This window comes from Heterodontus francisci, chromosome 2 (genome assembly GCF_036365525.1).
Source record: "Heterodontus francisci isolate sHetFra1 chromosome 2, sHetFra1.hap1, whole genome shotgun sequence".
Taxonomy (NCBI): Eukaryota; Metazoa; Chordata; class Chondrichthyes; order Heterodontiformes; family Heterodontidae; genus Heterodontus; species Heterodontus francisci.
The window spans coordinates 211,552,226-211,580,194 of record NC_090372.1 but is presented as its reverse complement, the minus strand read 5'-3'; the positions used below and the strand labels follow the sequence as shown (position 1 = coordinate 211,580,194).

At 44.5% G+C, this 27,969-nt stretch overlaps 1 protein-coding gene across 3 annotated transcripts in view; it reads left to right on the top strand.

Moving 5' to 3' along the window:
* The window catches only part of mindy4 (MINDY lysine 48 deubiquitinase 4), a 305,544-nt gene that overhangs the window by 95,134 nt on the left and 182,441 nt on the right, over positions 1-27,969 (top strand). For all 3 annotated transcript variants that reach the window (XM_068015668.1, XM_068015679.1, XM_068015689.1), the window contains 4 exons: positions 4,548-4,664; positions 18,496-18,587; positions 19,309-19,410; positions 24,347-24,410. In XM_068015668.1, the coding sequence (XP_067871769.1) occupies positions 4,548-4,664; positions 18,496-18,587; positions 19,309-19,410; positions 24,347-24,410 (375 nt within the window). The remainder of the gene's footprint in view (positions 1-4,547; positions 4,665-18,495; positions 18,588-19,308; positions 19,411-24,346; positions 24,411-27,969) is intronic.

Here is a 27,969-nt window from a genome sequence, read left to right as displayed (position 1 = left end):
CGCTCTTGGCTGACATACATTGTCCAGGCCTCGCTGCCGTAGAGCAAGGTACTGAGGACACAGGCTTGATATACTCGGACTTTTGTGTTCCGTGTGAGTGTGCCATTTCCCACACTCTCTTGGCCAGTCTGGACAGAGCAGCGGACGCCTTTCCCATGCGCTTGTTGATTTCTGCATCGAGAGACAGGTTACTGGGGATAGTTGAGCCTAGGTAGGTGAACTCTTGAACCACTTCCAGAGCGTGGTCGCCGATATTGATGGATGGAACATTACTGAAGTCCTGTCCCATGATGTTCGTTTTCTTGAGGCTGATGGTTAGGTCAAATTTGTTGCAGGCAGCCGCAATCCTGTCGATGAGTCTCTGCAGACACTCTTCTGTGTGGGATGTTAAAGCAGCATTGTCTGCAAAGAGGGGTTCGCTGATGAGGACCTTCCGTACTTTGGTCTTTCCTCTTAGAAGGCCAAGGTTGAACAACCTGCCATCTGATCTTGTGTGGAGGAAAATGCCTTCTTCTGAAGGCTTGAACCCATGTGAGAGCAGCAGGGAGAAGAAAATCCCAAACGATGTAGATGCGGGGACACAGTCGTGTGAAACAGGACTGAGGATAGGAAAGGCGTCTGATGAGGCGCCGCTATGCTGAATTGTGCCTTTCATATTGTCATGGAATGACGTGATGATACTTAGTAGCTTTGGACATCCGATCTTTGCTAGTAGTTTGAAGAGACCACTTTTGTTGACTAGGTCAAAGGCTTTGGTGAGATCTATGAAAGCAGCATAGAGGGGCAACTGTTGTTCACGGCATTTCTCCTGTAACTGGCAAAGGGAGAACAGCAAGTCAATGGTGGATCTCTCTCTGCTCGAAAGTCGCACTGTGCCTCGGTAGACACGCTCAGCCAGCTTCTGGAGCCTGTTTAAAACGACTCAAGCGAACACTTTTCCCCACTATGTTTAGTTGTTGCAGTTACCGAGGTCACCCTTGTTCTTTATAGAGCGTGATGATATTTGCATCGCGCATGTCCTGTGGTACTGCTCCCTCATCCCAGCACAGGCAAAGCAGTTCATGGAGTGCTGAGAGTATAGCAGGCTTGGCACTCTTGATTATTTCAGGGGTAATGCCGTCCTTCCCAGGGGCTTTTCCACTAGCTAGAGAATCAATGCCTTCACTGAGTTCAGATTTTGATAGCTGCTCGTCCAGCTCATCTATGACAGGTAGAGACTGGGCTGCATTGAGGGCGATATCACTGACAACATTTTCCCTGGAGTACAGTTCTAGGTAGTGCTCCACCCAGCGGTCCATTTGCTTGCGTTGGTCAGTGATTGTGTCCCCTGATTTAGACTTGAGGGGGTGCGATCTTCCTGATGGTTGGCCCAAAAGCTCTCTTAATGCCATCATACATTCCTCTGATGTTTCCGGTGTCGGAGGCCAGCTGAATACGACTGCCTCAGTGTTGCCAATAGTCATTTGCGCAGTGCCTGTCTGTTCTTTGTGCAGCGCTTCTGGCTGCTTTAAGTGCTACGGATGCTAACTCGCTGGGGGCTTTCTTGTAGTTCAACAGTGCAATGCGCTTAGTGGCTATGACAGGTTCCAGCTCTTCAAAGTGAGATTGAAACCAGTCTGCATTCTGCTTCTCATGTTTGCCATAGATGGCCATTGCTGAGTCATAGATGGCGTCTCTGATGTGGGCCCACTTGGTCTCTGCATCCCCAGTAGGAGTGTTTTGAAGGGCTTTTTCAAGTGAATTTCGAAACTTATGTAACAGCTGTGGATAAGAAATTCTGTTAGTGTTGATGCGAGGGCGGCCCTTCTGCTTGGAGTGATGCAGCTTCTTTGGTTTGAGTGTAACCTTGCTGCACACCAGGGAATGGTCAGTGTCGCAGTCCGCACTGTGGAAGCTGCGTGTGATTTGAACGCTGTTTAAAGAGGTTCGCCTTGTGATGATGAGGTCCAGCTGGTGCCAACGACGTGATCTTGGGTGCCTCCATGAAACCTGGTGACAGGGTTTCGTATGAAAGAACGAGTTGGTGATGCAGAGGTTGTGATAGGTACACAACTCCAGCAGTCTCTGACCGTTCTCATTCATCCTTCCAATGCCATAGCGCCCAAGGCAGGTGGGCCATGAGTCATGGTCGGCCCCAACCCTAGCGTTAAAGTCCCCCAGCAGGAACAAATGTTCGGTATTGGGAATGCTACTGATGATATTATGGAGTTCCTCGTACAACTGGTCTTTAACTTTAGGTGGAGAGCAGTGTTGGAGCATAAATGGTGAGTAGGTGTACTGGACCAGAGGCGGTGAGCAATCGATGGACAGTATGCGTTCCGAGCCATTTGAAGGTGGCTCTATCATGCTAAGCAAAGAGTTTCTGATGGCAAAGCCCACTCCATGCTTTAGACTGCATGCACTACCATCATCGACCCTCCTTGTTACTTCCTCAACAAATTCAGTCGTGTTGGTCAAAGGCGATCTTCCCATAAGAAATCCATGCTGCATGTCTTTGATTAATCCGTGTCTTTCCAAATGAAGATTTATCCTGTCTGTAACGACCAGGTTTGAAAGGGGTCTAGGGTTCCCTCTCAGCCTTCACCTGGTCTTACCATAATAGGGTTTAATTTTAAACACACAGTTTTTAGCTCCCACTTGGTGAATCCTTGTTCACTGCTTTCCAATTATAAGGCAAAGAAACCAGCAGCAGCAGGTTTTCTTGGGTTCAGCGAAGAAAGATTGAAATTTATTAAACTTAAACTCTAATTCGGTTAACGCCTACGAGTACACGACGCACCCACGCTAGCATGCATACGCAAAACACACATGCAGATAGAGACAGAAAAGAGCAGAAGAAAAATAAAGTGAAAAATTTTGAGGCAATTTCTGAAGAGTTGTTACAGTTCTTCAGGCTCACTGTAGAGTCCTTGATTGTAGGTAGATCTTGCTCTTCGTTGGGGCCCAGTATTATTCTTAAACCTTGTTCGCTCTAGGAGACCTTTCTCTCTTGGGGGGGGTCATGTGTCTTCAGTGGATTTGAATTCCGTGAGAAAGAGAGGGAGAGCCAGACCCGAGAGGTCGTCTTTAGTCCAGGAGCATACAGCAGTCTCTGAGTTCAAACTCTTTGTACAATTCAGAAAAACCAAGTTGCTAAGCAGGCTAGTCATGTGACCAGCTGGTTTGACCATGGCTGTTTGTGGATTCGGCCATCCCAGCAGTCATCCTGAAATTTGAGCTCCCTCACCTTCAATGTCTGGTGCTTAAAGTCCATTGTGGGTTAAATTGGATAAGGGAAGTAACCCCATTGTCTCCACAAGCACTGTCTTTTAATATGCAAATATCTTTCCAGCCAAGGGCCTGGTGATTTCTTTTTTAAACAAGACCTTTCTTCACTTCAGCAGCAGCTTTCAAATCAATGTTCATATGAACATAGAACATAGAACATAGAAAATACAGCACAGAACAGGCCCTTCGGCCCACGATGTTGTGCCGATCCTTTGTCCTCTGTCAAGGACAATTTAATCTATACCCCATCATTCTCCTTTATCCATATACCTATCTAAAAGCCGTTTGAAAGTCAAAATTAATGTGCCTCATTCTTGGCAGGTGTGGGGTCTCAATGACATGTCCCTCAGAATTTTTTCCAATAATTTTCCCACCACTGAGGTTAGGCTGATTGGCCTGTAATTACTTGGTCTATCCCTTACTCCCTTTGAAAATACTGGTAAAATGTTAGTTGTCCTCCACTCCTGTAGCCAGAGAGGATTGGAAAATGATGGTCAGAGCCTCTGCTATTTCTTCTGTTCCTTCCCTTAACAGCCAAGAATACATTTTATCCAAGCCATGTTTCAGATGAGAAGTCCCACCATGTCCTTTCATTGGCATGTTTCTCCCTCAATCAACGCCACTAATAAAGCACAGATTAACTGGTTATTTGTTTGGTTGCTGTTTTGAGCATCTTGACAACAGTCAGTATTCACTCCATCAGTAAGAAATCCACCGCATGTAGAGAGCTTTAGGTGTCAAATTTCGTAAAAAAGACAAGTTTGTTATTTTGCCTTTATGAAGTAGTTGCTTCTGTTTAAAATAGCAAAGCGAGGAATATCATACAATGATTCATAGGATTGTGAAATGATACAGAACAAAAACAAGCCATTTGGCCCATTGTGCCTATTCGGGCTGTTTTGAAAGCTATCCAATTAATCCCACTCTCCCTGCTCTTTCCCCGTAGCCTTGCAAATCTTCCCCTTTCAAGTATTTATCCAGTTCACTTTTGAATATTGCTACTCAGTCTAATTCAACCACCATACCAGATCATCATAAATCACTGTGTGTCTTAAAAAAAAGTTCTCCTCATCTACCCTCTAGTTATTTTGCCAATTGCATGAACTGTGTCCTCTCACTATACCGAGGGTAATGGAGATAAAACAGAATTAGATGCCACGATGTACCAGACAGTTATTTATCTGACAGATGAACTTTAATAGGCTAGTTAGCAACTTCCCTTGAAATTTATTATGTTTCAAGTAGGCACTTTTTAAATAAAAATACAAATTTGTTTGCAGCAGCTGAAAAATCTTCTATTTGGCTCCAGCATTTCCTGCTTTGCTGAGGAATGGAAGATACAGAGTTTCACCTTTAATGATCTACCTGACTTAAGATATGGCATCGTTCAGAAGAAGGTGAGTTTTTTTTCTTCTTCTTGTACAACAGCAATTTTAAAAATAATGTAATTTTAAAAATAAAATTTTTCGTGCTTAAAATGCACCAGCTCCAGTTGAGCTATATGAAAGCCACACTGTTTCCTAAACAAGCGATAGTACTCTGGCAGTAGCCCACTCTGTAATTTCCACACTCTGTATGAGTCCACACTGGGAATCCACAGGCCATGTGATGATTTGGCTGTCGCAAACTCTGTAATCACCACCCTCAGCATAAGTTGATTCTGCAAACCTGCAGGTCTCGTGATGGTCTGGTACCAGCACACCCGATAATTACCACCCTTCGTATGAATCCTCACTGGAAAAACCCACAAGCTCCATGATAGTCTGACACCAGATCACCTCAAGACTGCCTACTTTCACCTCTAACATCATCCATCTCTGCTGCACCTCAGCTCAACAGCTGTTGAAACCCCATCCATGCCATTGCTATCTCTAGGCTTGAATATTCCAATGATGCTCTGCTGGCCGGTTTCCTGCTTTGCACTTTCCGTATACTTGAGCTCAACCAAAACTCCGTTGTCTGTATCCTAACTTAGTACCCAATACCCATCTATTAAGTCTGTCTGATTTATAAATTGTATGAATTCAGTTGAAAAAGAACTTGCACATATAGCGCCTTTCACTATCTCAGGGCATCACAACAAAGTACTTTTGAAGTGGAATCACTGTTGTATGTAGGAATGCTATGTTATGCTAATTGATAATGTTAAGACTGTTAGAGCATAAACAGGCTAATCTCCCATCAAATCCTGTTGCTTGTTTCTCTACACATGAACCTTTTAATCTCTTCCCTGCTCGCTCTCCGTAGCCTTTCCTCTTTTTCAAGCCACGGCTTATTTCTTCTAAAAGAATTGCTGGACTGTACTTCAACAATGTTTAGTAGCAGAGAATTCTGTATTCTTGTCACGCTCCATGCAAAGCTATTTTAATTCTAATCACCTTAAATGTGTGCTCCTTGTCTAACAGACTGTTGATCACTGTTTAACCCATAATTCATTATTGTAATGATGTGGCTTAGAATATTGTCTGGCATGCTGTCCAGAAGGCTGTCCAGTTACTGCCATTTGTAGTACTGTAGCTGATCTATTGATATGACCTTGTTTTGGTTTCATTTCATAGTCTATATAAGAAATGAACCATCTGCAACAGGACATAGATAGGCTCGCAGCATGGGGAGAGAGATGACAAATGTAATTTAATACTGACAAGTGTGAGGTGATGTATTTTGGCAGAAGGAATAGGGAGAGGCAATATATACTTCATGACCCTGTTCTAAAGAGTGCACAGGGACAGAGGGACCTGGGGCATTTTAGCAGAAGGAATCGGGAGAAACACTGTATACTTAACGGCATAGTTCTAAACAGTGTGTGGGGACAGAGGGACCTGCATAGATCTTTGAATGTGGCAGGACATATTGAGAGAGTGGTTTATAAAGCATATGGGATCTTGGGCTTCAGAAATAGAGGCATTGAGTACAAAAGCTTGGAAGTTATGTTGAGCCTTTATAAAACTCTGATTAGGTCCCAACTGGAGTATTGCATCCAGTTCTGGTCACCACACTTAAGGAAGGATGTGAGAATCTTTGAGAGGGTACAGAGGAGTTTTGCCAGAATGTTTCCAGGGATGGAGGATTTTAGTTACAAGGTTAGGTTGGAAAAGATCAGTTTGTTCTTCTTTAAACAAATGAGATTGAGAGGAGATTTAATACAGGTTACAACACTATGACAAGCTTAGATAAGTTAGACAAGGAAAACTGGTACAAGGACTAAGGGAGACTGATTGAAAGTTTTGTGCGAAAGATGCAGGGGGAATATGAGGAAGCATTTTTTTCACACAGCGGGTGGTGATGACCTGAAACTCGCTGCTCACAAAGGTGATGGAAGCGGAGAAGATAATGACTTCAAGAGGAAGTTGATGGTCACCTAAGAGAAATAGACTTGCAGGGCTACAGGGATAGAGCTGGCATGGACTCAATGGGCTGAATGGCCTCCTTCTGTGCCGTAAATGACTCTATGAAACTCTATAATGTCAGTGATGGGGAGGAGTTGGTGAGAGCTGCATTGATTTAAAATGCAGTTCCAGAGTTAGTCTTTGAGCAAGTCTGGCATCAGCAGACCCTGGGAGAGGCACAGCAGATCCCTATACGAATAAGAAATTAAAAAAAACTAATACATCAAAACCAATGTTTGATAAATAAGGTGCCAAATTTCTTTCTTCTCTTCCCCCCCCCCCCCCCCCCCCACCATGCCAGGAGCCCTTCAGTATATTTCCCAAGTAATCATTTTGTCAAATATGTGAGCCTTGACTGCCAATCAAATATATTGGAAGTGTAGTGACTGTTGTAATACAGGAAATGCAGCAGCCAATTCACAAATAGCAATGAGACTAGTGACCAGATAATCTATTTTAGAGATCTTGGTTGAGGGATAAAACATTGGCTGGGATTCCTCCCTGCTATTCTTTTAGATCGTGCTAAGGATCGTTTGCATCCACCTCAGAGGGCAGATGCTGGTTTAACATTTGATCTGAAAGATGACACCTCCGAATCTCTCAGTACTGCATTGGAGTGCCAGCCTAGTCTGTGTGTTCAAGTCTTGAGTGGGGATTGAATCCACGATCTTTTGATCTGGGTGAGAAGTGCTGCTGCTGAGCCAAAGCTGACACCTGGAGGAACCAGGCTGGTATTTCTATAACTCCACTTTGAATGAGCCTAAGCTTATTTTACTCAAGTTATTGGGGCAAAAGAGAGGGAAAGGAAGCCAATCTCAAGTTCTCTCCCTTCATCGATCCTTCTCCAGTCTGCTAGTGCTGCTATAGAAGTACAGGTCTGGCCTTGGGTCAGTATTGCACTGGCAGGAAGGCAGGGTACTTTGCTGATTTCTCTAGCTACCCAGGTCCCTGCCCCCCAATCATTTAAATGTGACGGCGCAATCAATGGGTGGGTAGCCTGAATCCTTGCTGGGAGCTTAGGGGATTTTAATAACCGTTTTCAGCGCTAGGGATCTAGCGGTCCCTTGACTACTATAGCTCGGATAAAATGCAGCCCACTGTTTAGGTCTGGTTTGTCTCGAGACCTCTCCAGTGACAACACTGACAGGAGGTGTTCTCTCTGTGCTGAAGCAGCTCTATTAATTTGATTTTCGCAAGGGGGCCAAAATATCAGCCTGCCTGGACCTGGTTGCTCAAGTTTTCCTAAAGAAACAACTGGTTGAGTATGTGTTATACCAAGCCAAATGCCTCCGAATGCGAGTTCCCAGGTGATGCACGTGCTCCCCACCAGTGTTCCCTCTAACTTGTATTTGGTGTACTTGACCTGTTTATTGCACTGCATGGCACATTCAAGATTGCTGCCATGCATGCATCCTGGCAGGAATGTTGGTTGTGCGTGGCCTGTTTATTGAAATGTGCAGCATACTCCAGATTGCTGTGCAGCCACACACCCATGCTACCAAGAGGGAACATTGCTTCCCCCATCCCATTAAATCTTCAAGGTGACTGGAGCTGCTCCAGGATAAACTGATTTTCCCATCGACAACGTTATGGGTGCGGCCTGGAGCTGAGGAGAACAGAAATTACGGTTTCATATGTCTTTCAAACATAAAGTATTATCTTAAACTTCATTTCCCCTTTAAAGCTCAGAGAATGCCACGATGCACAGCTGGGATTTGTTTATTTGGGAAGAATCCAATAAAATAGAGTGGAGGCGGGTCTTGTCACTTGGTCCTGTTGTGCACTGGGGAGGAGAGCATAGGTTTTGGCCGTTGCCATGTGAGCCTGTAAAAATGCTCTCATGTTTCCCATGAGAGCTGCCTACTGTTTGTTGACCTGACTCGGCCAGATCGTTTTTTAAAAATATCCCAGTGTGGTTGTTTGTTTAACCCTTCCTCTGGATTACCTGCACTTGAATTAATCGATGACCGCTGTCGGCTTTCTTTTGTGCAATTAATATTTTTCATAAGTTTTATAAATGAAATACACAAGAAACTGATTCAACTCATGACAGAACCTAAAGAAAACTGGTTTAGAATTTCTGAAAGCCATTGTGGGAACCCAAAAGACAAAATATTTATATAAAAAAAAAGAATGGGAAAGCTTTGCAGAATATTTATGTTGATTGCCACGGATTTATTGCAAGTTGAGGATTGGGAGAAACAGTAACAGTGTGGAATTCTTCGATGAATGGTATTGGAATTCGGGAAGAAGAATAACTATGTATGCTGTCGTATACATGGTCTGCGTGTGTGTGTGTTACATACATCTGAACAGTTGTTGCTAAAAAGGGGGCCATCATTTGACCTTTGGGTGCATTTTCCGATTTTAGCAGCACAATTGACAATTTAAAGCTATCAGTTTTTTATAGAATCATAGAAATTTGCAACATGGAAGAAGGCCACACCAGCCATCTAGCCTAATCTCACTTTCCAGCTCTTGGTCTGTAGTCTTGTAGGTTACGGCACTTTAAGTGCACATCCAAGTACTTGTTAAATGTTACATGAGTTTCTGCTTCTACCACAGGCAGTGAGTTCTAGATTCCTAGCGCCCTCTGGGTGAAAGCATTTCCCCCTTGAATCCCCTCTGAACCTCCTAACTCTCTTACCCTAAATCTGTGGCCCCACCCCCAACCCCAGTAATGGACTCCTCAACCAAAGGGAATAGAGCCTTCCTATCCACTCTATCTAGACCCCTAGTAATTTTATACACTTTAATTTGGTCTCCCCTCAGCCTCCTCTGTTCCAAAGAAAACAATCCTGTCCTATCCAATCTTCCTGGCAACTAAAATTCTCCAGTCCAGGCAACGTCCTTGTAAATCTCCCCTGCACCCTCTCGAGTGCAGTCACATCTATAGTGCAGTGACCAGAACTGCACGCAGTACTCCAGCTGTGGCCTAACTAGTGTTTTATGCCATTCCAGCACAACCTCCCAGCTCTTATATTCTATGCCTTGGCTGATAAAGGCAAGTATTCGTATAACTTCTTGACCACCTTATCAACCTGTCCGAAATGCACTCCAAAGTTGTTCATATACATTTCTCCATATCCTACAATTTATTGTGTATTCCCGTGACTTTTTAGCCTTCCCCAAGTGCATTACATCACACTTCTCCGAATTGAACTCCATTTACCACTGTTTCGCCCACCCGACTAGTCCATGCAGTTTCCAGCTTTCTTCTTCATTATCAGTTACTCGGCCAATTTTTGTGTTGTCTGCAAACTTCTTAATCATGCCCCCCCACATTCCAGTCCAAATCATTGATATATGCCACAAAAAGCAAGGGTCCTAGTACTGAGCTCTACGGAACCCCACTGGAAACAGACTTCCAGTCACATAATCACCCATTGACTGTTACCCTTTCCTTCCTGCCTCTGAGCCAGTTTTGAATCGAACTTGCCACTTTGCCTTAGATCCCATGGGCTTTTACTTTCGCGACCAGTCTGCCATGTGGGACCTTATCAAAAGCCTTGCTAAAATCCTTTCAGACTACATGAAGTGCACTACTCTCATCGACGCTCCTTTTTACATCCTCAAAAAATTCAGTCATGTTAGTCAAAGATGACCTTCCCCTAAGAAATTCATGCTTGACTGTCTTTGATTAATTGATGTCTTTCTAAATGAAGATTGATCCCGTCACTCAGAATCTTTTCCAATAATTTGCCCATCTATTAGGTTAGACCGACTGGCCTGTAAATTACTCAGTCTATCCCTTTCTCTCTTTTTAAACAATGGTACAATGTTAGCTGTCCTCCACACCTGTAGCCAGAGAGGTTTGGAAAATGATGGTCAGAGCCTCCACTATTTCTTCACTTGCTTTCGTTAACCTAGGATACATTTCATCCAAACCTGGGGATTTATTCACTTTCAAAGATGTTAAACCCCTTAATACTTACTTTCTTATTGTGTTAATTTCATCTAATATTTCACACTTCTCCTCCCTGATTGCAATGTCTGTATTGCCCCTCTCTTTTGTGAAAACAGACGGAAAGTATTCAATAAGAACCATATCAATGTCCTCCGACTCCACGCACTGGTTCCTTATGATCCCTAATTATAGGCCCTATCTTTAGTTATTCTTTATGCATTTATCAACAAACTTTGGGTTATTCTTGATTTTACTTGCCAATATTTTCATGCCCTTTCTTTGTTTTCCTGATTTCCTTTTTAATTTCACCCCTACACTTTTACTCTGCGGAGAGCTGGCATGGACTCAATGGGCCAAATGTCCTCCTTCTGTACTGTAGATAACTCTTTAACTCTAGGTTTTTTGCACTCAGTATCTGTAATAAGCCTCCCCTTTTTACTTTATCCTCTCCTTTAAGCTCCTTGGCATCCGGGGGCTCTGGATTTGTTCGTCTCACCCTTTTTCTTTCAGGGAACATTGTTGCTTTGAATCCTCACTCTCTTTTCCTTGAATACCTCCCATTGATCTGGCACCTTCAAGTAGCTGTTTCCTGTCCACTTTAGTTAAATCACATCTCTGCTTAGTAGCTTTTCCCCAATGAAGAACTTTTATTCCTGATCTATCTTTGTCCTTTTCCATAACTACCCTAAATCTATTGGATCACTTCCACTAAAATGCTTCCCAACTGACGCCCCTTCTACCTTCCCTAAAACAAAGTCCAGAACTGCGCCTCTCTTGGGCTTGCTACTTACTGAATGCATATTAAGAATTCTGGTCCCCCTGTGCCTTTCATACTAATTCTATCCTAGTTAATATTAGGGTAGTTGAAATCCCCTACTATTAGTGCCCTATTTTTTTTTTCACTTCTCAGAGATTTGCCTACATATTTGCTCTACTAGCTGCCTTTCACTGTTTGGGGGTCTATAGTATACTGTCAGTAGTGTGATTGGACCTTTTTTGTTCTTCAGTTCAACCCATATGGCCTCATTTGATGATTTTTCTACCATATCACCCCTCCTTTACAGCAATTAATAATGAGACTCCTGCCCCCATCTCGTCTGAAAACCCTGTAACTAGGAATGTTGAGCTGCCATTCCTGCCCTTCTTTCAGCCATGTCCCAGTAATAGATATAATATCATACTCCCACGTGTCAGTCTGTGCTCTCAACTCATTTGCCTTATCCTGTATACTTTTGCATTGAAATATATGGCATTTTGCACTGCCAAATTCTCCAGGCTTTATTTCATAGAAATTTTTTGGCACAGAATGAGGGTACTAGGCCTATCGTGTCTGCTCCGGCTGAAAAATAGAGCCACTCAGCCTAATCCCACTTTTATAGTTTCCTCCGCCTTCCAAACACACTTACTAATTTTCTGCCTTCAATTTCCTACTTCTCTCCCTTCTGAATCTGCTCTCAGGTTCCCATCCCCCTGCCAAACTAGTTTTTAAACCCTCTCCATTAGCACTAGCAAAATGAGGATATTGGTCCCGGCCATGTTGAGGTGCAACACTTCTGGCTTGTACAGGTCCCACCTCCCCCAGAAGTGGTCCCAATGCCCCGGGAATCTAAAGCCCTCCCTGCTGCACCATCTCTGCAGCCACGTATTCATCATCTCTATCTTTCTATTTCTGTACTTACTGGCATACTGGAGATTATTACCTTGGAGGTTTTACTTTTCAATCTCTCTCCTAGCTCCCTAAATTCTACCCATAGGACCTCATCTTTCTTTCTGCCTATGTCATTGGTGCCAGTATGAACTACGATCTCTGGCTGATCACAGTCCCCACTCAGGATGTCCTATAGCCCTCAGAGGCATCATTGACCCTGGCATTGGGGAGACAACATACCATGATGAAGTCACGTCTGCAGCTGCAGAAGTGCCTGTCTGCTCCCCTCGTGATCAAATGCCGCACCACTATTGCTCTTCCACTCCCCTTCTCCCTTCCTGTGTAGCTGTGCCACCCATGGTGCCATGGACTTGACTTTGCTTGCACTCCCCAGAGGAACCATCGCTCTTACCAGTATTCAGAACTGATTGGAGAGCGAGATGCACTTATGAGGTTCCTGCCTTGTCCTGCTTGTTCTAGCGGTCACCCATTCCCTCTCTGCCTGCCCATTTTTAAGTTGAGGGGTGAAGCGCTCAGCCTTGTCGATGCCCCGTAGTGACTCCAGCTGCTGTTCAAGCTCCAAAACCCAGAGCTCGAGCTGATCTAGCTGGCGGCACATACTGCACATGTGGATGTCCAGGCCACGGGAATTGTCCAGGATGTATCATAGCACAGGAAGTGCATTCTATGGGGCTGAAAACACTTACCAGCTACTCGCCAATTATCTCCTTCACTGCTTGTGACATCACCATAACTTTATTTTAATTCATTCATTCCCTAATTGCGCTCGAGAAGGTGGTGGTGAGTTGTCTTCTTGAACCGCTGCAATCCATGTGAGGTAGGTATACCCACAGTGCTGTTAGGAAGGGAGTTCCAGGATTTTGACCCAGCGACAGTGAAGGAACGGTGATATAATTCCAAGTCAGGATGGTGTGTGACTTGGAGGGGAACTTGCAGATGGTGGTGTTCCCATGCAATTGCTGCCCTTGTCCTTCTAGTTGGTAGAGGTCGCAGGTTTGGAATGTGCTGTCTAAGGAGCCTTGGTGCGTTGCTGCAGTGCATCTTGTAGATGGTACACACTGCTGCCACTGTGCGTCGGTGGTGGAGGAAGTGAATGTTTGTAGATGGTGTGCCAATCATGCGGGCTGCTTTGTCCTGGATGGTGTCGAGCTTCTTGAGTGTTGTTGGAGCTGCACCCATCCAGGCAAGTGGAGAGTATTCTATCACACTCCTGACTTGTGCCTTGTAGATGGTGGACAGGCTTTGGGGAATCGGGAGATGAGTTACTCGCCGCAGGATTCCTAGCCTCTGACCTGCTCTTGTAGCCATGGTATTTATGTGGCTACTCCAGTTCAGTTTCTGGTCAGTGGTAGCCCCTAGCATGTTGATAGTGGGGGATTCAGCGATGGTAATGCCATTGAATGTTAAGGGGAGATGGTTAGATTCTCTCATTGGAGATGGTCATTGCCTGGCACTTGTGTGGCGAGAATGTTACTTGCCACTTATCAGCCCAAACCTGGATATTGTCCAGATCTTGCTGCATTGTTACATGGACTGCTTCAGTATCTGAGGAGTCATGAATGGTGCTGAACATTGTGCAATCAACAGCGAACATCCCCACTTCTGACCTTATGATTGAAGGAAGGTCATTGATGAAGCAGCTGAAGATGGTTGGGCCTAGGACACTACCCTGAGGAACTCCTGCAGTGATGTCCTGGAGCTCAGATGATTGACCTCAAACAACCACAACCATCTTCCTTTGTGCTACGTATGACTCCAACCAGCGGAGAGTTTTTCCCCTGATTCCCATTGACTCCCGTTTTGCTAGGGCTCCTTGATGCCATGCTCGGTCAAATGCTGCCTTGCTGTCAAGGGCAGTCACTCTCATCTCACCTCTTGAGTTCAGCTCTTTTGTCCATGTTTGAACCAAGGCTGTAATGAGGTCAGGAGCTGAGTGGCCCTGGCGGAATCCAAACTGAGCATCACTGAGCAGGTTATTGCTAAGCAAGTGCCGCTTGATGGCACTGTTGATGACACCTTCCATCACTTTACTGATGATTGAGAGTAGACTGATGGGGTGGTAATTGGCCGGGTTGGACTTGTCCTGCTTTTTGTGCACAGGACATACCTGGGCAATTTTCCACATTGCCGGGTAGATGCAGTGTTGTAGCTGTACAGGAACAGCTCGGCTGGGGGCGCGGCCAGTTCTGGAGCGCAGGTCTTCAGTACTATTACTGGAATATTGTCAGGGCCCACAGCCTTTGCAGTATCCAGTGCCTTCAGTCATTTCTTGATATCACGCAGAGTGAATCGAATTGGCTGAAGTCTGGCATCCGTGATGCTGGGGACTTCAGGAGGAGGCTGAGATGGATCATCAACTTGGCACGTCTGGCTGAAGATTGTTGCAAATGCTTCTGCCTTATCTTTCGCACTGATGTGCTGGGCTCCTCCATCATTGAGGATGGGGATATTTGTGGAGCCACCTCCTCCAGTTAGTTGTTTAATTGTCCACCACCATTCAAAGCTGGATGTGGCAGGGCTACAGAGCTTAAATCTGATCCGTTGGTTATGGGATCGCTTAGCTCTGTCTATCGCATGCTGCTTACGCAGTTTGGCACACAAGTAGTCCTCTGTTGTAGCTTCACCAGGTTGACACTTCATTTTGAGGTATGCCTGGTGCTGCTCCTGGCATGCCCTCCTGCGCTCTTCATTGAACCAGGGTTGTCTCCTGGCTTGATGGTAATGGTAGAGTGGGGGACATGCCGGGCCATGAGCTTACAGATTGTGGTTGAGTATAATTCTGCTGCTGCTGATGGCCCACAGCGCCTCATGGATACCCAGTTTTGCATTGCTAGATCTGTTTGAAATCTGTCCCATTTCGCACGGTGATAGTGCCACACAACATGATGGACGGTATCCTCAATGTGAAGGCGGGACTTCACAAGGACTGTGCAGTGGTCACTCCTACCAATACTGCCATGGACAGATGCATCTGCAGCAGGCCTGTCTATAATGGTGCTACCGAGCCACTCTTGGTGCTGGACATTGAAGTGCCCCACCCAGAGTACATTCTGCGCCCTTGCCACCCTCGATGCTTCCTCCAAGTCGTGTTCAACATGAAGGAGTACTGACTCATCAGCTGAGGGAGGGCAGTAGGTAGTAGGAGGTTACCTTGCCCATGTTTGACCTGATGCCATGAGACTTCAAGGGGTCCTGAGTTGATGTTGAGGACTCCCAGGGCTACTCCCTCCCTACTGTATACCACTGTGCTGGGTCTGCCCTGCCGGTGGGACAGGACATACCTGGGGATTGTCATGGGACTTTCTGAGGTATGATTCCGTGAGTATGACTATGTCAGGATGTTGCATGACTAGTCTGTGGGACAGCTCCCAGATGTTAGTAAGGAGGACTTTGCGGGGTCGACAGGGCTGGGTTTGCCATAGTCGTTTCCGCTGCCTGGGACAATGCCGGGTGGTCTGTCTGGTTTCATTTTTATTCACTTTGTGGCGGTTAGATACAACTGAGTGGCTTGCTAGGCCATTTCAGAGGGCAGTTAAGAGTCACCCACATTGCTGTGGGTCTGGAGTCACATGTAGGCCAGACCAGGTAAGGACAGCAGATTTCCTTCCCTAAAGGACATTAGTGAACCAGATGGGTTTTTACAACATTCGGCAATGGTTTCATGGCCATCATTAGACTAGCTTTTTAATTCCAGATTTTTTATTAATTGAATTCAAATTCCACCTTCTGCTGGGGTGGGATTCGAACCCATGTCCCCAGAGTAATACCCTGGGTCTCTGATTTACTAGTCCCGTGACAATCCCACGACGCCACTGCCTGCAGATGTTGCTTTTGTTGTCTGAGACTTTGCTGGAGGATCTCTCCCCTGCTTTAACTCTTTGGTTGCTGCACTTAGTCTTCACCCAGAACTGCTGCTGGCACCAGTGAATCTCATCTAAATTGCGCCAGTTGTAATGGTGGGATTTGAACTTGTCTCTGGAGCATCATTCCGGGCCTCAGGGCTACTAATCCAGTAACATTACCACTATGCTATCGTTCCCTTGACTTGCATTGAATAAGGATGGATAATCCAATTTCTCCAAAATATTGGTACAGTTCCTGGAATCCCTAAATTATAAATGGAATTTGACTTGCTTTAACTTATTACCTTTGCTTATAACATGAAACGTTCAAGTAACAGCGAGTAGCACTTGAAAACAATACTCCAGTTTCCTTCAGGTAATCAAGGACCCGCAAACTGAGAAGAAATGTTAGCCCATATGTAGAATAAGCATGGTAATTTCTTGGTTGTAAAGTGCCTTTGGGACGTCCCGAGGTCATGAAAGGTGCTGTATAAATACAAGTCTGTCTTTATTTATTTAGAAACTTAATTCCCTCTGGAATGTTTTTAGGGAGCATGGACTTTCAGATTAAAGGGTCTTTTTACATCAAAAGAATCTTTGTGCAGACTGAAAGTGCTGTGACAGTTGGTGTTCTGGTAGCCTGCTCTGTAATACACTAGAGTTTAGTGTTATCTTGATTCTGACACTTATGATAACTGCATCTCAATTAATTGCTTTGATCCTGGGATGTTGTAGGCCTGTTGTTGGAAAGAATTGTGACTTGAATTAGCAGCACGTGATTGAGAAGATTTGGGGCACAGAGTGCTTTCTGGAGTGCTGAAAATGACCTTTCATATTATTTCTTTTAAAGGTTCTTTGCAGTTTCTCCACAGTGGCTCAGTGCTATGTTTGTTCAATAGAACTGAGCCATGTCGCATATAGAAAGGTCCCAGGTTGTATAAGCAGCCTGAACCGAGTTAGCAGATCTGAGCTGTGATGACTATTGGCATCTGTAACTTGGTCTGGGAGGGGGTTAGAATTGGCCAGGGGTTTTGCCCCACTGAGTGATTCATAGAACGTTCTATGTTGTAAGTTTCTAAGATAGAGGCCATTTGACTCTGTGTGCCTGTGCTAGCTCTTTGAAAGAGCTATGAAGTTAGTCCCATTTCAACTCTTTCCCTGTGACGCTGCAAATCTTTTCCCTTTGAGAAGTTATCTAATTCCCTTTTGCATGTTACTGTTGAATCTGTTTCTGTCACCCTTTCATAAAAACTCACTGTGTAATAAAAAAAAAAATCATCTTATTCCCCCTGCCTCCCCATCTCCGGTTCTTTTGCTGATTACTTTAAATCTGTGTCCTCTGGTATGTTTGTGTCATGCACACCTAATGAGGATAAGAACAGACTTGGCAATGATGGCTTGAGTAGTTGAATAGCCCATTGACTGCATTTGGGGATACTAATAAGGAGTCAGAATCTTTTGCGCTGATGGGGAAAAATATGAAATAAATATCAATGCAATCTGATGTTGACAATTCTAATCAAAATACAAATTGGTCCTTACCTACATTGGTCTGGCCTACATGTGACTCCAGACCCACAGCAATGTGGTTGACTCTTAACTGCCCTCTGAAATGGCCGAGCAAGGCACTCCGTTGTCAAGAGCAATAAGGGATGGACAACAAATGCTGGCCCTGCCAGCGATGCCTATATCCCATGAAAGAATTTTTAAAAACTCATGAATAAACTAGTTTCAGTAAGGAGCTTCAGTTTAAATGAGCACCTGGTGCACGTACCAGCTGTAGAACTACCTGAGACTCAGTGAGAAGTCTATCAGTCAAAATATGGTAATATGAGATCATTACATATTGATATTGAGTGAATTGCAAGTCAGAACTGATGCTATGAGCAAAAAAATAGATTCAACAAAAAAAAGTCACAAAATGACCAGACATATCCAGCACCCGTAGGATGTTTTGGCAGCAAAAATCCAGGATTCAGATAGTTAGGATACCTTTCAGATCAACATCTAGGTCTTGTTACCCCCTGTAGGCCTGACATACACTCTTTCCCACACTTTGTAGTCAAGTTTTTGGAGTGCGATTTGAACTCTCTCCTTCAGATGGACAAAAAGGTTTTGCATCACTATTTTGAAGAGCAATGTCTGGCCTTTATTGCATTGCTGCTAGTGGGAGCTTGTTGTGCACAAATGGGCTGCCACATTTCCTACATTACAACAGTGACTGAACTTCAAAAGAATTTAATTGGCTGTAAGAGCTTTTGGATGTCCTGAGGTAGTGAAAGGTGCTCTATAAATTTAAGTTCTTTTATTTTTTCTTTCTCTTAACCCTAAAATGAAGTGCATTATCAGGCAAGTGTGATGCTAAGCTACTGTATCATCTGATTTACTATCTCAAACAGTTCCGGTATCTGATCTTTCTAGGGTGGTCCTTGTGGAGTTTTGGCTGCAGTTCAGGCATGTGTCTTACAAAAGATGATCTTTGACGATGTAGCCAGCAGCAGTAGTGAGACCATGTAAGTGTGTGTGCACATTTCAAATAATATTTATAACCTCTAATACTCATATAATACTTGTACATTGGCATTAACACAAGCATACAGCTTGTCAGGCAATGCATTCCAAATTCATTTACTGGAAGGCATTGAAAATTGTCAAACCGTGACCAGATTTAGATGGCCCGGTTTCAATCAAAATGTGAACTCGCCATCATTCAGTAGCTGGGTATGTTTCCCTCCTCCATCTAATCTTGAAAGATGGCCAACATTATAGACTGCTTATCTATGTAACTCCACAGAGAGAAATTATATCCAGCAAAATGCCATTCAACATTGCTGGTGTAGACTGCACATGGAGTCTTGAAGACTGAATTAAGTTTTGTGAGGATCATCTTCAATGTTCTTGGCTTTCAGTAAAGTTTTGAGAAAAAGTGGTTACCTCCATGTCGCCTTTCATGCTTCAGTCTATCACATTTGTCTCTAGAATTTTCTCCCGAAACCTCTCCATCTTCCCACACCTCACCCTTTTCCTTTATGGTGCGCCTTAAAACTCAACTCTTTGTCCAAGCTTTTAGTCAACTTTTCTAATATTAATGCGGCTCGGTGTCAAATTTTGTCTGATCGCGAGCCTGTGAAGTGCCTTGGGAACGTTTTTAACTACATTAGGGGTGCTACATAAAGATAAATTGTTGTTGCTATCGAGTGATTGTTGTCTTTCTCCCTTCTCTCTGCCCCAAAGTGGCCTACAGCCGACCAATGCTCAGCGATCGCAGTATCTGGCATTGGCTATCGCAGATATATTATGGCGTGCTGGGGACAGGAGAAGAGCAGTAGTTTCTCTGTAAGTATACAGTATCAACGGGGTCGAGGGGGGAGATTTAAAAAGGTATTTGCGCAAAGCAGGAGCGAGCAGGGCTGAAAGGCTATTCATCTGTTGCTCATTGGGCAGCACTTTTGCCTCTGAGTCATTAGTTTGTGAATTCAAGTTGCACTCCCGTGGCTGAGGACAAAATCTGGCTGATAGTCCCAGTACAGTGCTAAGAGAGTGCTGCACTGTTGTAGGTGCCGTCTTTTGGCTGAGACATCAGACAGAGGCCTCATCAGAGTGTTACCAACCAAGCGATGCCACATTGGATTTGGTACTGGGTAATGAACCCGGCCAGGTGTTCGATTTAGATGTAGGTGAGCACTTTGGCGATAGTGATCACAATTCGGTTAGGTTTACCTTAGCGATGGGCAGGGACAGGTATATACCGCAGGGCAAGAATTATAGCTGGGGGAAAGGAAATTATGACGCGATTAGGCAAGATTTAGGATGTGTAGGATGGGGAAGGAAACTGCAGGGGATGGGCACAAACGAAATGTGGAGCTTATTCAAGGAGCAGCTAATGCGTGTCCTTGATAAGTATGTACCTGTCAGGCAGGGAGGAAGTTGTCGAGCAAGGGAGCCGTGGTTTACTCAAGAAGTTGAAGCGCTTGTCAAGAGGAAGAGGGCGGCTTATGTTAGGATGAGACGTGAAGGCTCAGTTAGGGCGCTTGAGAGTTACAAGCTAGCCAGGAAGGATCTAAAGGGAGGGCTAAGAAGAGCAAGGAGAGGACACGAGAAGTCATTGGCGGATAGGATCAAAGAAAACCCTAAGGCTTTCTATAGGTATATCAGGAATAAACGAATGATAAGAGTTAGAACAGGGCCAATCAAGGATAGTAGTGGGAAGTTGTGTGCGGAATCAGAGGAGATAGGGGAAGCGTTAAATGAATATTTTTCGTCAGTATTTACAGTAGAGAAAGAAAATGTTGCCGAGGAGAATACTGAGATTCAGGCTACTAGGCTAGATGGGATTGAGATTCACAAGGAGGAGGTGTTAGCAATTTTGGAAAGAGTGAAAATAGATAAGTCCCCTGGGCCAGATGGGATTTATCCTAGGATTCTCTGGGAAGCCAGGGAGGAGATTGCAGAGCCGTTGTTGTTGATCTTCAAGTCGTCATTGTCGACAGGAGTAGTGCCGGAGGACTGGAGGATAGCAAATGTTGTCCCCTTGTTCAAGAAGGGGAGTAGAGACAGCCCTGGTAATTATAGACCTGTGAGCCTTACTTCGGTTGTGGGTAAAATGTTGGAAAAGGTTATAAGAGACAGGATTTATAATCATCTTGAAAAGAATAAGTTCATTTGCGATAGTCAGCACGGTTTTGTGAAAGGTAGGTCGTGCCTCACAAACCTTATTGAGTTTTTCGAGAAGGTGACCAAACAGGTGGATGAGGGTAAAGCCGTGGATGTGGTGTATATGGATTTCAGTAAGGCGTTTGATAAGGTTCCCCACGGTAGGCTATTGCAGAAAATACGCAAGTATGGGGTTGAAGGTGATTTAGAGCTTTGGATCAGAAATTGGCTAGCTGAAAGAAGACAGAGGGTGGTGGTTGATGGCAAATGTTCATCCTGGAGTTTAGTTACTAGTGGTGTACCGCAAGGTTCTGTTTTGGGGCCACTGCTGTTTGTCATTTTTATAAACGACCTGGATGAGGGTGTAGAAGGGTGGGTTAGTAAATTTGCGGATGACACGAAGGTCGGTGGAGTTGTGGATAGTGTCGAAGGGTGTTATAGGGTACAGAGGGACATAGATAGGCTGCAGAGCTGGGCTGAGAGATGGCAAATGGAGTTTAATGCGGAGAAGTGTGAGGTGATTCACTTTGGAAGGAGTAACAGCAATGCAGAGTACTGGGCTAATGGGAAGATTCTTGGTAGTGTAGATGAGCAGAGAGATCTTGGTATCCAGGTACATAAATCCCTGAAAGTTGCTACCCAGGTTAATAGGGCTGTTAAGAAGGCATATGGTGTGTTAGCCTTTATTAGTAGGGGGATCGAGTTTCAGAGCCACGGGGTCATGATGCAGCTGTACAAAACTCTGGTGAGGCCGCACCTGGAGTATTGCGTGCAGTTCTGGTCACCGCATTATAGGAAGGATGTGGAAGCTTTGGAAAGGGTGCAGAGGAGATTTACTAGGATGTTGCCTGGTATGGAAGGAAGGTCTTACGAGGAAAGGCTGAGGGACTTGGGGTTGTTTTCGTTAGAGAGAAGGAGGAGGAGAGGTGACTTAATAGAGACATACAAGATAATCAGAGGGTTAGATAGGGTGGATAGTGAGAGTCTTTTTCCTCGGATGAGGATGGCAAACACGAGGGGACATAGCTTTAAGTTGAGGGGTGAAAGATATAGGACAGATGTCAGAGGTAGTTTCTTTACGCAGAGAGTAGTAGGGGCGTGGAACGCCCTGCCTGCAACAGTAGTAGACTCGCCAACTTTAAGGGCATTTAAGTGGTCATTGGATAGACATATGGATGTAAATGGAATAGTGTAGGTCAGATGATCGGCGCAACATCGAGGGCCGAAGGGCCTGTACTGCGCTGTAATATTCTAATTCTAATTCTAAAAAAAAAAAAGCCATGGCTGATACTTGAGTAGTAAATTACCATCAATGGCTGACTACACTTTCTGTTCACGTTCCCTTAAGCCCAGAAAAACAACCAACTTTACAATCCCTGAAATAAAAACAAGAAATGCTGGAACCACTCAGCAGGTCTGGCAACATCTGTGGAAAGAGAAGCAGAGTTAACGTTTCAGGTCAGTGACCCTTCTTCGGAACTGACAAATATTAGAAAAGTCACAGGTTATAAGCAAGTGAGGTGGGGGTGGGGCAAGAGATAACAAAGGAGAAGGTGCAGATTGGACAAGGCCACATAGCTGACCAAAAGGTCACGGAGCAAAGGCAAACAATATGTTAATGGTGTGTTGAAAGACAAAGCATTAGTACAGATTATGTGTAAATACACTGAATATTGAACAGCAGCAAGTGCAAACCTGAAAAAAAAACAGTGGGTAAGCAAACTGAACAAACTAAGATGAAATGAAATAAATGCAAAACAAAGATTGTAAAAAATGTAAAAAGAAAAAGAGAAAAAACAGCTAAAAATGAAAGTTAAATGGGGGGCTGTCATGCTCTGAAATGATTGAACTCAATGTTCAGTCCGGCAGGCTGTAGTGTGCCTAATCGGTAAATGAGATGCTGTTCCTCGAGCTTGCGTTGATGTTCACTGGAACACTGCAGCAATCCCAGGACAGAGATGTGAGCATGAGAGCAGGGGGGAATGTTGAAATGGCAAGCAATCGGAAGCTCAGGGTCCTGCTTGCGGACTGAGCGGAGATGTTCTGCAAAGCGGTCACCCAGTCTGCGCTTGGTCTCCCCAATGTAGAGGAGACCACACTGTGAGCAGCGAATACAGTATACTACATTGAAAGAAGTACAAGTACTTCACTGCTTCACCTGAAAGGAGTGTTTGGGGCCTAGGATAGTGAGGAGAGAGGAGGTAAATGGGCAGGTATTACACCACCTGCGATTGCAGGGGAAGGTTCCATGGGACGGGGACGAGGTGGTGGGGGTAATGGAGGAGTGGACCAGGGTGTAGCGGAGGGAACGATCCCTTCGGAATGCTGACAGGGGAAGGGAGGGGAAGATGCGACTGGTAGTGGCATCACGCTGGAGGTGGCGGAAATGGCGGAGGATGATCCTTTGGATATGGAGGCTGATGGGATTTTTTACAATCTTTTTTTTGCATTTATTTCATTTCATCTTAGTTTGTTCAGTTTGCTTACCCACTTTTTTTTCATGTTTGCACTTGCTGCTGTTCAATATTCAGTCCGTTAACACCTAATCTGTACCAGTGCTTTGTCTTTCAACACACTATTAACATGTTGTTTGCCTTTGCTCCATGACCTTTTGGTCAGCTATGTGGCCTTGTCCAATCTACACCTCCTCCTTTGTTATCTCTTGCCCCACCCCCACCTCACTTGCTTATAACCTGTGACTTTTCTAATATTTGTCAGTTCCGAAGAAGGGTCACTGACCTGAAACGTTAACTCTGCTTCTCTTTTCACAGATGCTGCCAGACCTGCTGAATGGTTCCAGCATTTCTTGTTTTTATTTCAGATTTCCAGCATCCGCAGTATTTTGCTTTTATTTACAATCCCTGAGCCTGATGTCGATAGTATTTATGGGGTCAAGCCTTCCAGTAAAAAAAAAGTGCAAAACACTGGGACAATGTGATAAAGTGGCAAGATATTATATAAATGCAAGTATTCCTTTTATCTTTGTTTTCATCTCCCGTCAACGTACAAGTTTGAGCAAAGCCTGTTGAGGGTGGAAAGAATCCAAGTATTGCTTTCAGCATTTATAATATATTGGCACAAAGCGTGCAGTGTACCAATGTCAGCTGTACCAGAAACTTGGTTATTGGACCAGGAGTTTACAACATTAAAAATTTGTTGCACTTCCTGGTTGGCTACATGATATGGAGTTCAGTTGTTTGAAGAGACGCCTGATGTCTCTCAGACCTGGATACCCTCTCAGCCATAGCTGATAGCCAGTCAGTGATTGAACCACCAGGTTTTAGCTAAGCTACCTGAATGTGGTTCCATATTATAGCAATGTGCACAACGTACTTTACTTTGAGGATAATGTTGAACTACCAACATTGCATAACCTTATCTTGTAAAAAGTTTTCATTGAGGCAGTGACTTGTTTGTACATATGCAGTAGGATGAAAAGCATTCTAATTTGAGGAATGCTGGTTGCACAATCATTCTTCAGACAGGACATCCATTGACCCACTTTTCCAAGCAGTAGAGCTACTGACCCCCACATTCTGCAGGGATACTGGCAGAACTCAGCAAGAAATGAAGGACATTGTGCATTGCTTGTCTTATAACTGTAGCCTTTTTGTTCCAGGTCAACAGGAAGACAGCAGTTTATCCCAGCAGGAAAATATAAAGCTGATGGGACAATAGAAACGGTACATTTTCCCTTGTTCAGAAAAAGTGCTTTTTTTTTTAATGCAGTGAGTTATTATGCTCTAGAATGCACTGTCTGATAGGATCTATAAGGGAGTCAAAGGTTATGCGGGGACAGGCAGGAAAGTGGAGTTGAGGCCGTGATCAGATCATCCATTATCTTATTAAATGGCAGAGCAGGCGTGAGGGGCTGAATGGCCTACTCCTGCTCCTATTATGTTCTTATGAGTGGAAGCAGATTCAGTAGTAATTTTCAAACTGGATTTGCATAAATTAAAAAAGAAAAAAGAAAGATTTGCATTGATATGGTGCCTTTCACGACCTCAGGAAGTTCCAAAGTGCTTTTCAGCTAATGAGGTAGTTTTGAAGAGTATTCACTGTTGTAATATAGGACTCGCAGCAGCCAATATCTACACAGCAAAGTCCCACAAATAACAATGTGATGATGACCAGATAATGTGTTTTAGTGATGTTGATTGAGAGATCAATATTGGCCAGAATACTGGGGAGAACTACCCTGCTGCTCTTTAAAACAGTGACATTGGAACTTTTCCATCCGCCTGAGAGCAGACAGGGCCTTGCTTTAATGTCTCATCCGAAAGATGGCACCTCCAGTGGTGCAGTGCTCTCTCAATACAGGAGTACCTCCCTCAGTACAGGAGTGTCTGCCTAGATTTTATGCTCTAGAGTGGAAGTTGAATCCAAAACTTTCTGAAGCGAGAATGCTATCCACGTGGCACTACTTGAAGGGAGAAAATTGCAGGGTTATTGGGAAAGAGGAGGAAGTGGGAATAATTGGATAGCTATTACAAATGGCTTCCTTCTGAATCATTCTATGTTTTTTGTTGAGAGAAGCATTTTTGTTTCACCAGTTGAAGATATTTTGCCACTGTAGTTCTCTCCATTCAGTACAACATTTTGTACCTGACTGGTTCTGTTGCCAGATCTGTGCTAAGCCTGCACTAGACATTGCTACTGGGAGTGAAATGAAAATTGCCTAAGGTGCCTTGAGCACTGATTTTTTTTTTTTAATCACATTTTATTATCACTGGAGCTATCTTTTTTGAGGCAACAATAACTTGTATTTATATAGCACCCATCTCATAATAAAACGTCTCAAAGTGCTTCATGATTACATTAAAAACTAAATTTGGCAGCAAGTCACAGAAGGAGATATTAGGACAGGTGATCAAAAGCTTGGTTTTAAGAAGGATCTTAAAGGAGGAAAGCAAGGTAAAGAGTCACAGAGGTTTAGGGAAGGAATTCCAGCTGAAGTCATGGCTACCAATGGTAGAGCAATTAAGAACAGGGATATGCAAGAGGCCAGAATTAGAGGAGTGCAGATATCTGACGGTTTTCTTCAATTCATTGTCAGGATGTGGGTGTCACTGGCAAGGCCAGCATTTATTGCCTGATCCCCAATTGCGCCTGAAAGTGGTGATGAGCTGTATTCTTCTATGAACGGCTGCAGTCTGTTGTAGTGGGTAGATGCAACAGGAGGGTGTGACTGTGAGTGAGGCAGGTATGGGGATCCAGAATTTAGCTTTAGAGGAGCCTCAGCCAGTGCCCTTATCCAGTAGGCACAAGGTTCTTGCTCCCAGTGTGGACAAGGGCACAGGCTGTAGGGAGGATGAGCGAACTGACCACAGCACTGTGGTTCAGAGCGCCATTCAAGTGGGGAGAGAAAAGAGAAATGTAGTTGTAATAGGGGATAGCATAGTTAGGGGAATAGATACTGTTCTCTGCAGCAAAGATAGAGAGTCCCGAAGTCTGTGTTGCCTACCTGGTGCCAAGGTTAAGGACGTCTCTTCTGGGCTAGAGAGGAACTTGGAGTGTGAGGGAAAGGATCCAGTTGTCGTGGTCCACGTAGGTACCGATGGCATAGGTAGGGCTAGGAAAGAGGTTCTGCTGAGGGGTTATGAGCAGCTCGGGGCTAAATTAAAAAGTAGAACCACAAAGGTGGTAATCTCCGGATTATTATTAGATTTTTGTATCATTGTTAGCTACAGGTGAGGTACCGGAAGACTGGAGGATAGTGAATGTTGTGCCTTTATTTAAGAAGGGCAGCAGGGATAAGCCAGGGAACTACAGGCCAGTGAGCCTTACGTCAGTGGTGGGAAAGTTATTGGAAGGGATTCTGAGAGACTGGATTTATATTTGGAAAGCCATGGTCTGATTAGGGATAGTCAGCATGGCTTTGTTTGTGGGAAATCATGTCTCACGAATTTGATTGAGTTTTTCGAGGAGGTGACCTAGAGGATTGACAAGGGCAGGGCGATGGACGTTGTCTACATGGACTTTAGCAAGGCCTTTGACCAGGTCCTGCATGATAGGCTGGTCCAGAAAGTTTGAACACATGGGATCCAGGGTGAGCTAGCCAATTGAATACAAAATTGACTAGGTGATAGGAGGCAGAGGGTGGTAGTGGAGGGTTGTTTTTCAGATTGGAGGCCGGTGACCAGTGGTGTGCTGCAGGGATCTGTGCTGGGCCGTCTGTTGTTTGTCATATATATTACTGACTTGGATGTGAATGTAAGGGTCATGATTAGTAAGTTTGCAGATGACACCAAAACTGGTGGTATAGTGGACAGTGAAGAAGGTTGTCTAAGGTTACAACAGGATATAGATCAACTAGGAAAGTGGGCAAGGGATTGGCAAATGGAATTTAACGCAGACGAGTGTGAAGTGATGCATTTTGGGAAGTTAAACCAGGGCAGGATATATACAGTGAATGGCAGGGCCCTGGGGAGTGTTGTTGAGCAAAGAGACCGTGGGGTGCAAGTACATAGTTCCTTGAAAGTGGCAACACAGGTAGACAGGGTGGTGAAGAAGGCGTATGGCATGCTTATCTTCATCAGCCGAGGCATTGAGTACAAAAGTTGGGACGTCATGTTACAGTTGTACATAACGTTGGTTAGGCCGCATTTGGAGTACTGTGTGCAGTTCTGGTCGCCGCACTACAGGAAAGATGTGATTAAGCTAGAGAGGGTGCAGAAAAGAATCACAAGGTTGTTGCCTGGTTTGGAGGGCTTGAGTTATAAAGAGAGATTGGATAGGCTGGGTCTGTTTTCCCTGGAGCGAAGGAGGCTGAGAGGGGACATGATAGAGGTATATAAAATTATGAGAGGCATAGATAGGGTAGATAGCCAGAGTCTGTTTCCCATGGTAGGGGTGACTAAAACTAGAGGGCATAGATTTAAGGTGAGAGGGAGGAGGTTTAAAGGGGATCAAAGGGGTAAATTTTTCACGCAAAGAATAGTGGGTATCTGGAATGAGCTGCCTGAGGAGGTGGTGGAGGCAGGAACAGTAGTGACATTTAAGAGGCATCTGGACAGGTACTTGAATGAGCAAGGCATAGAGGGATATGGAATTAATGTAGGCAGGTGGGATTAGTATAGATAGGCATTATGGTCAGCATGGATATGGTGGGCCGAAGGGCCTGTTTCTATGCTGTACTACTCTACGACTCTATGACCTCATCTCTGTTCCTGCCTATGTTGTTAGTACCAATATGGACCACGACCTCTGGCTGCTCACCCTCCCGTTTCAGAATGTCCTGCA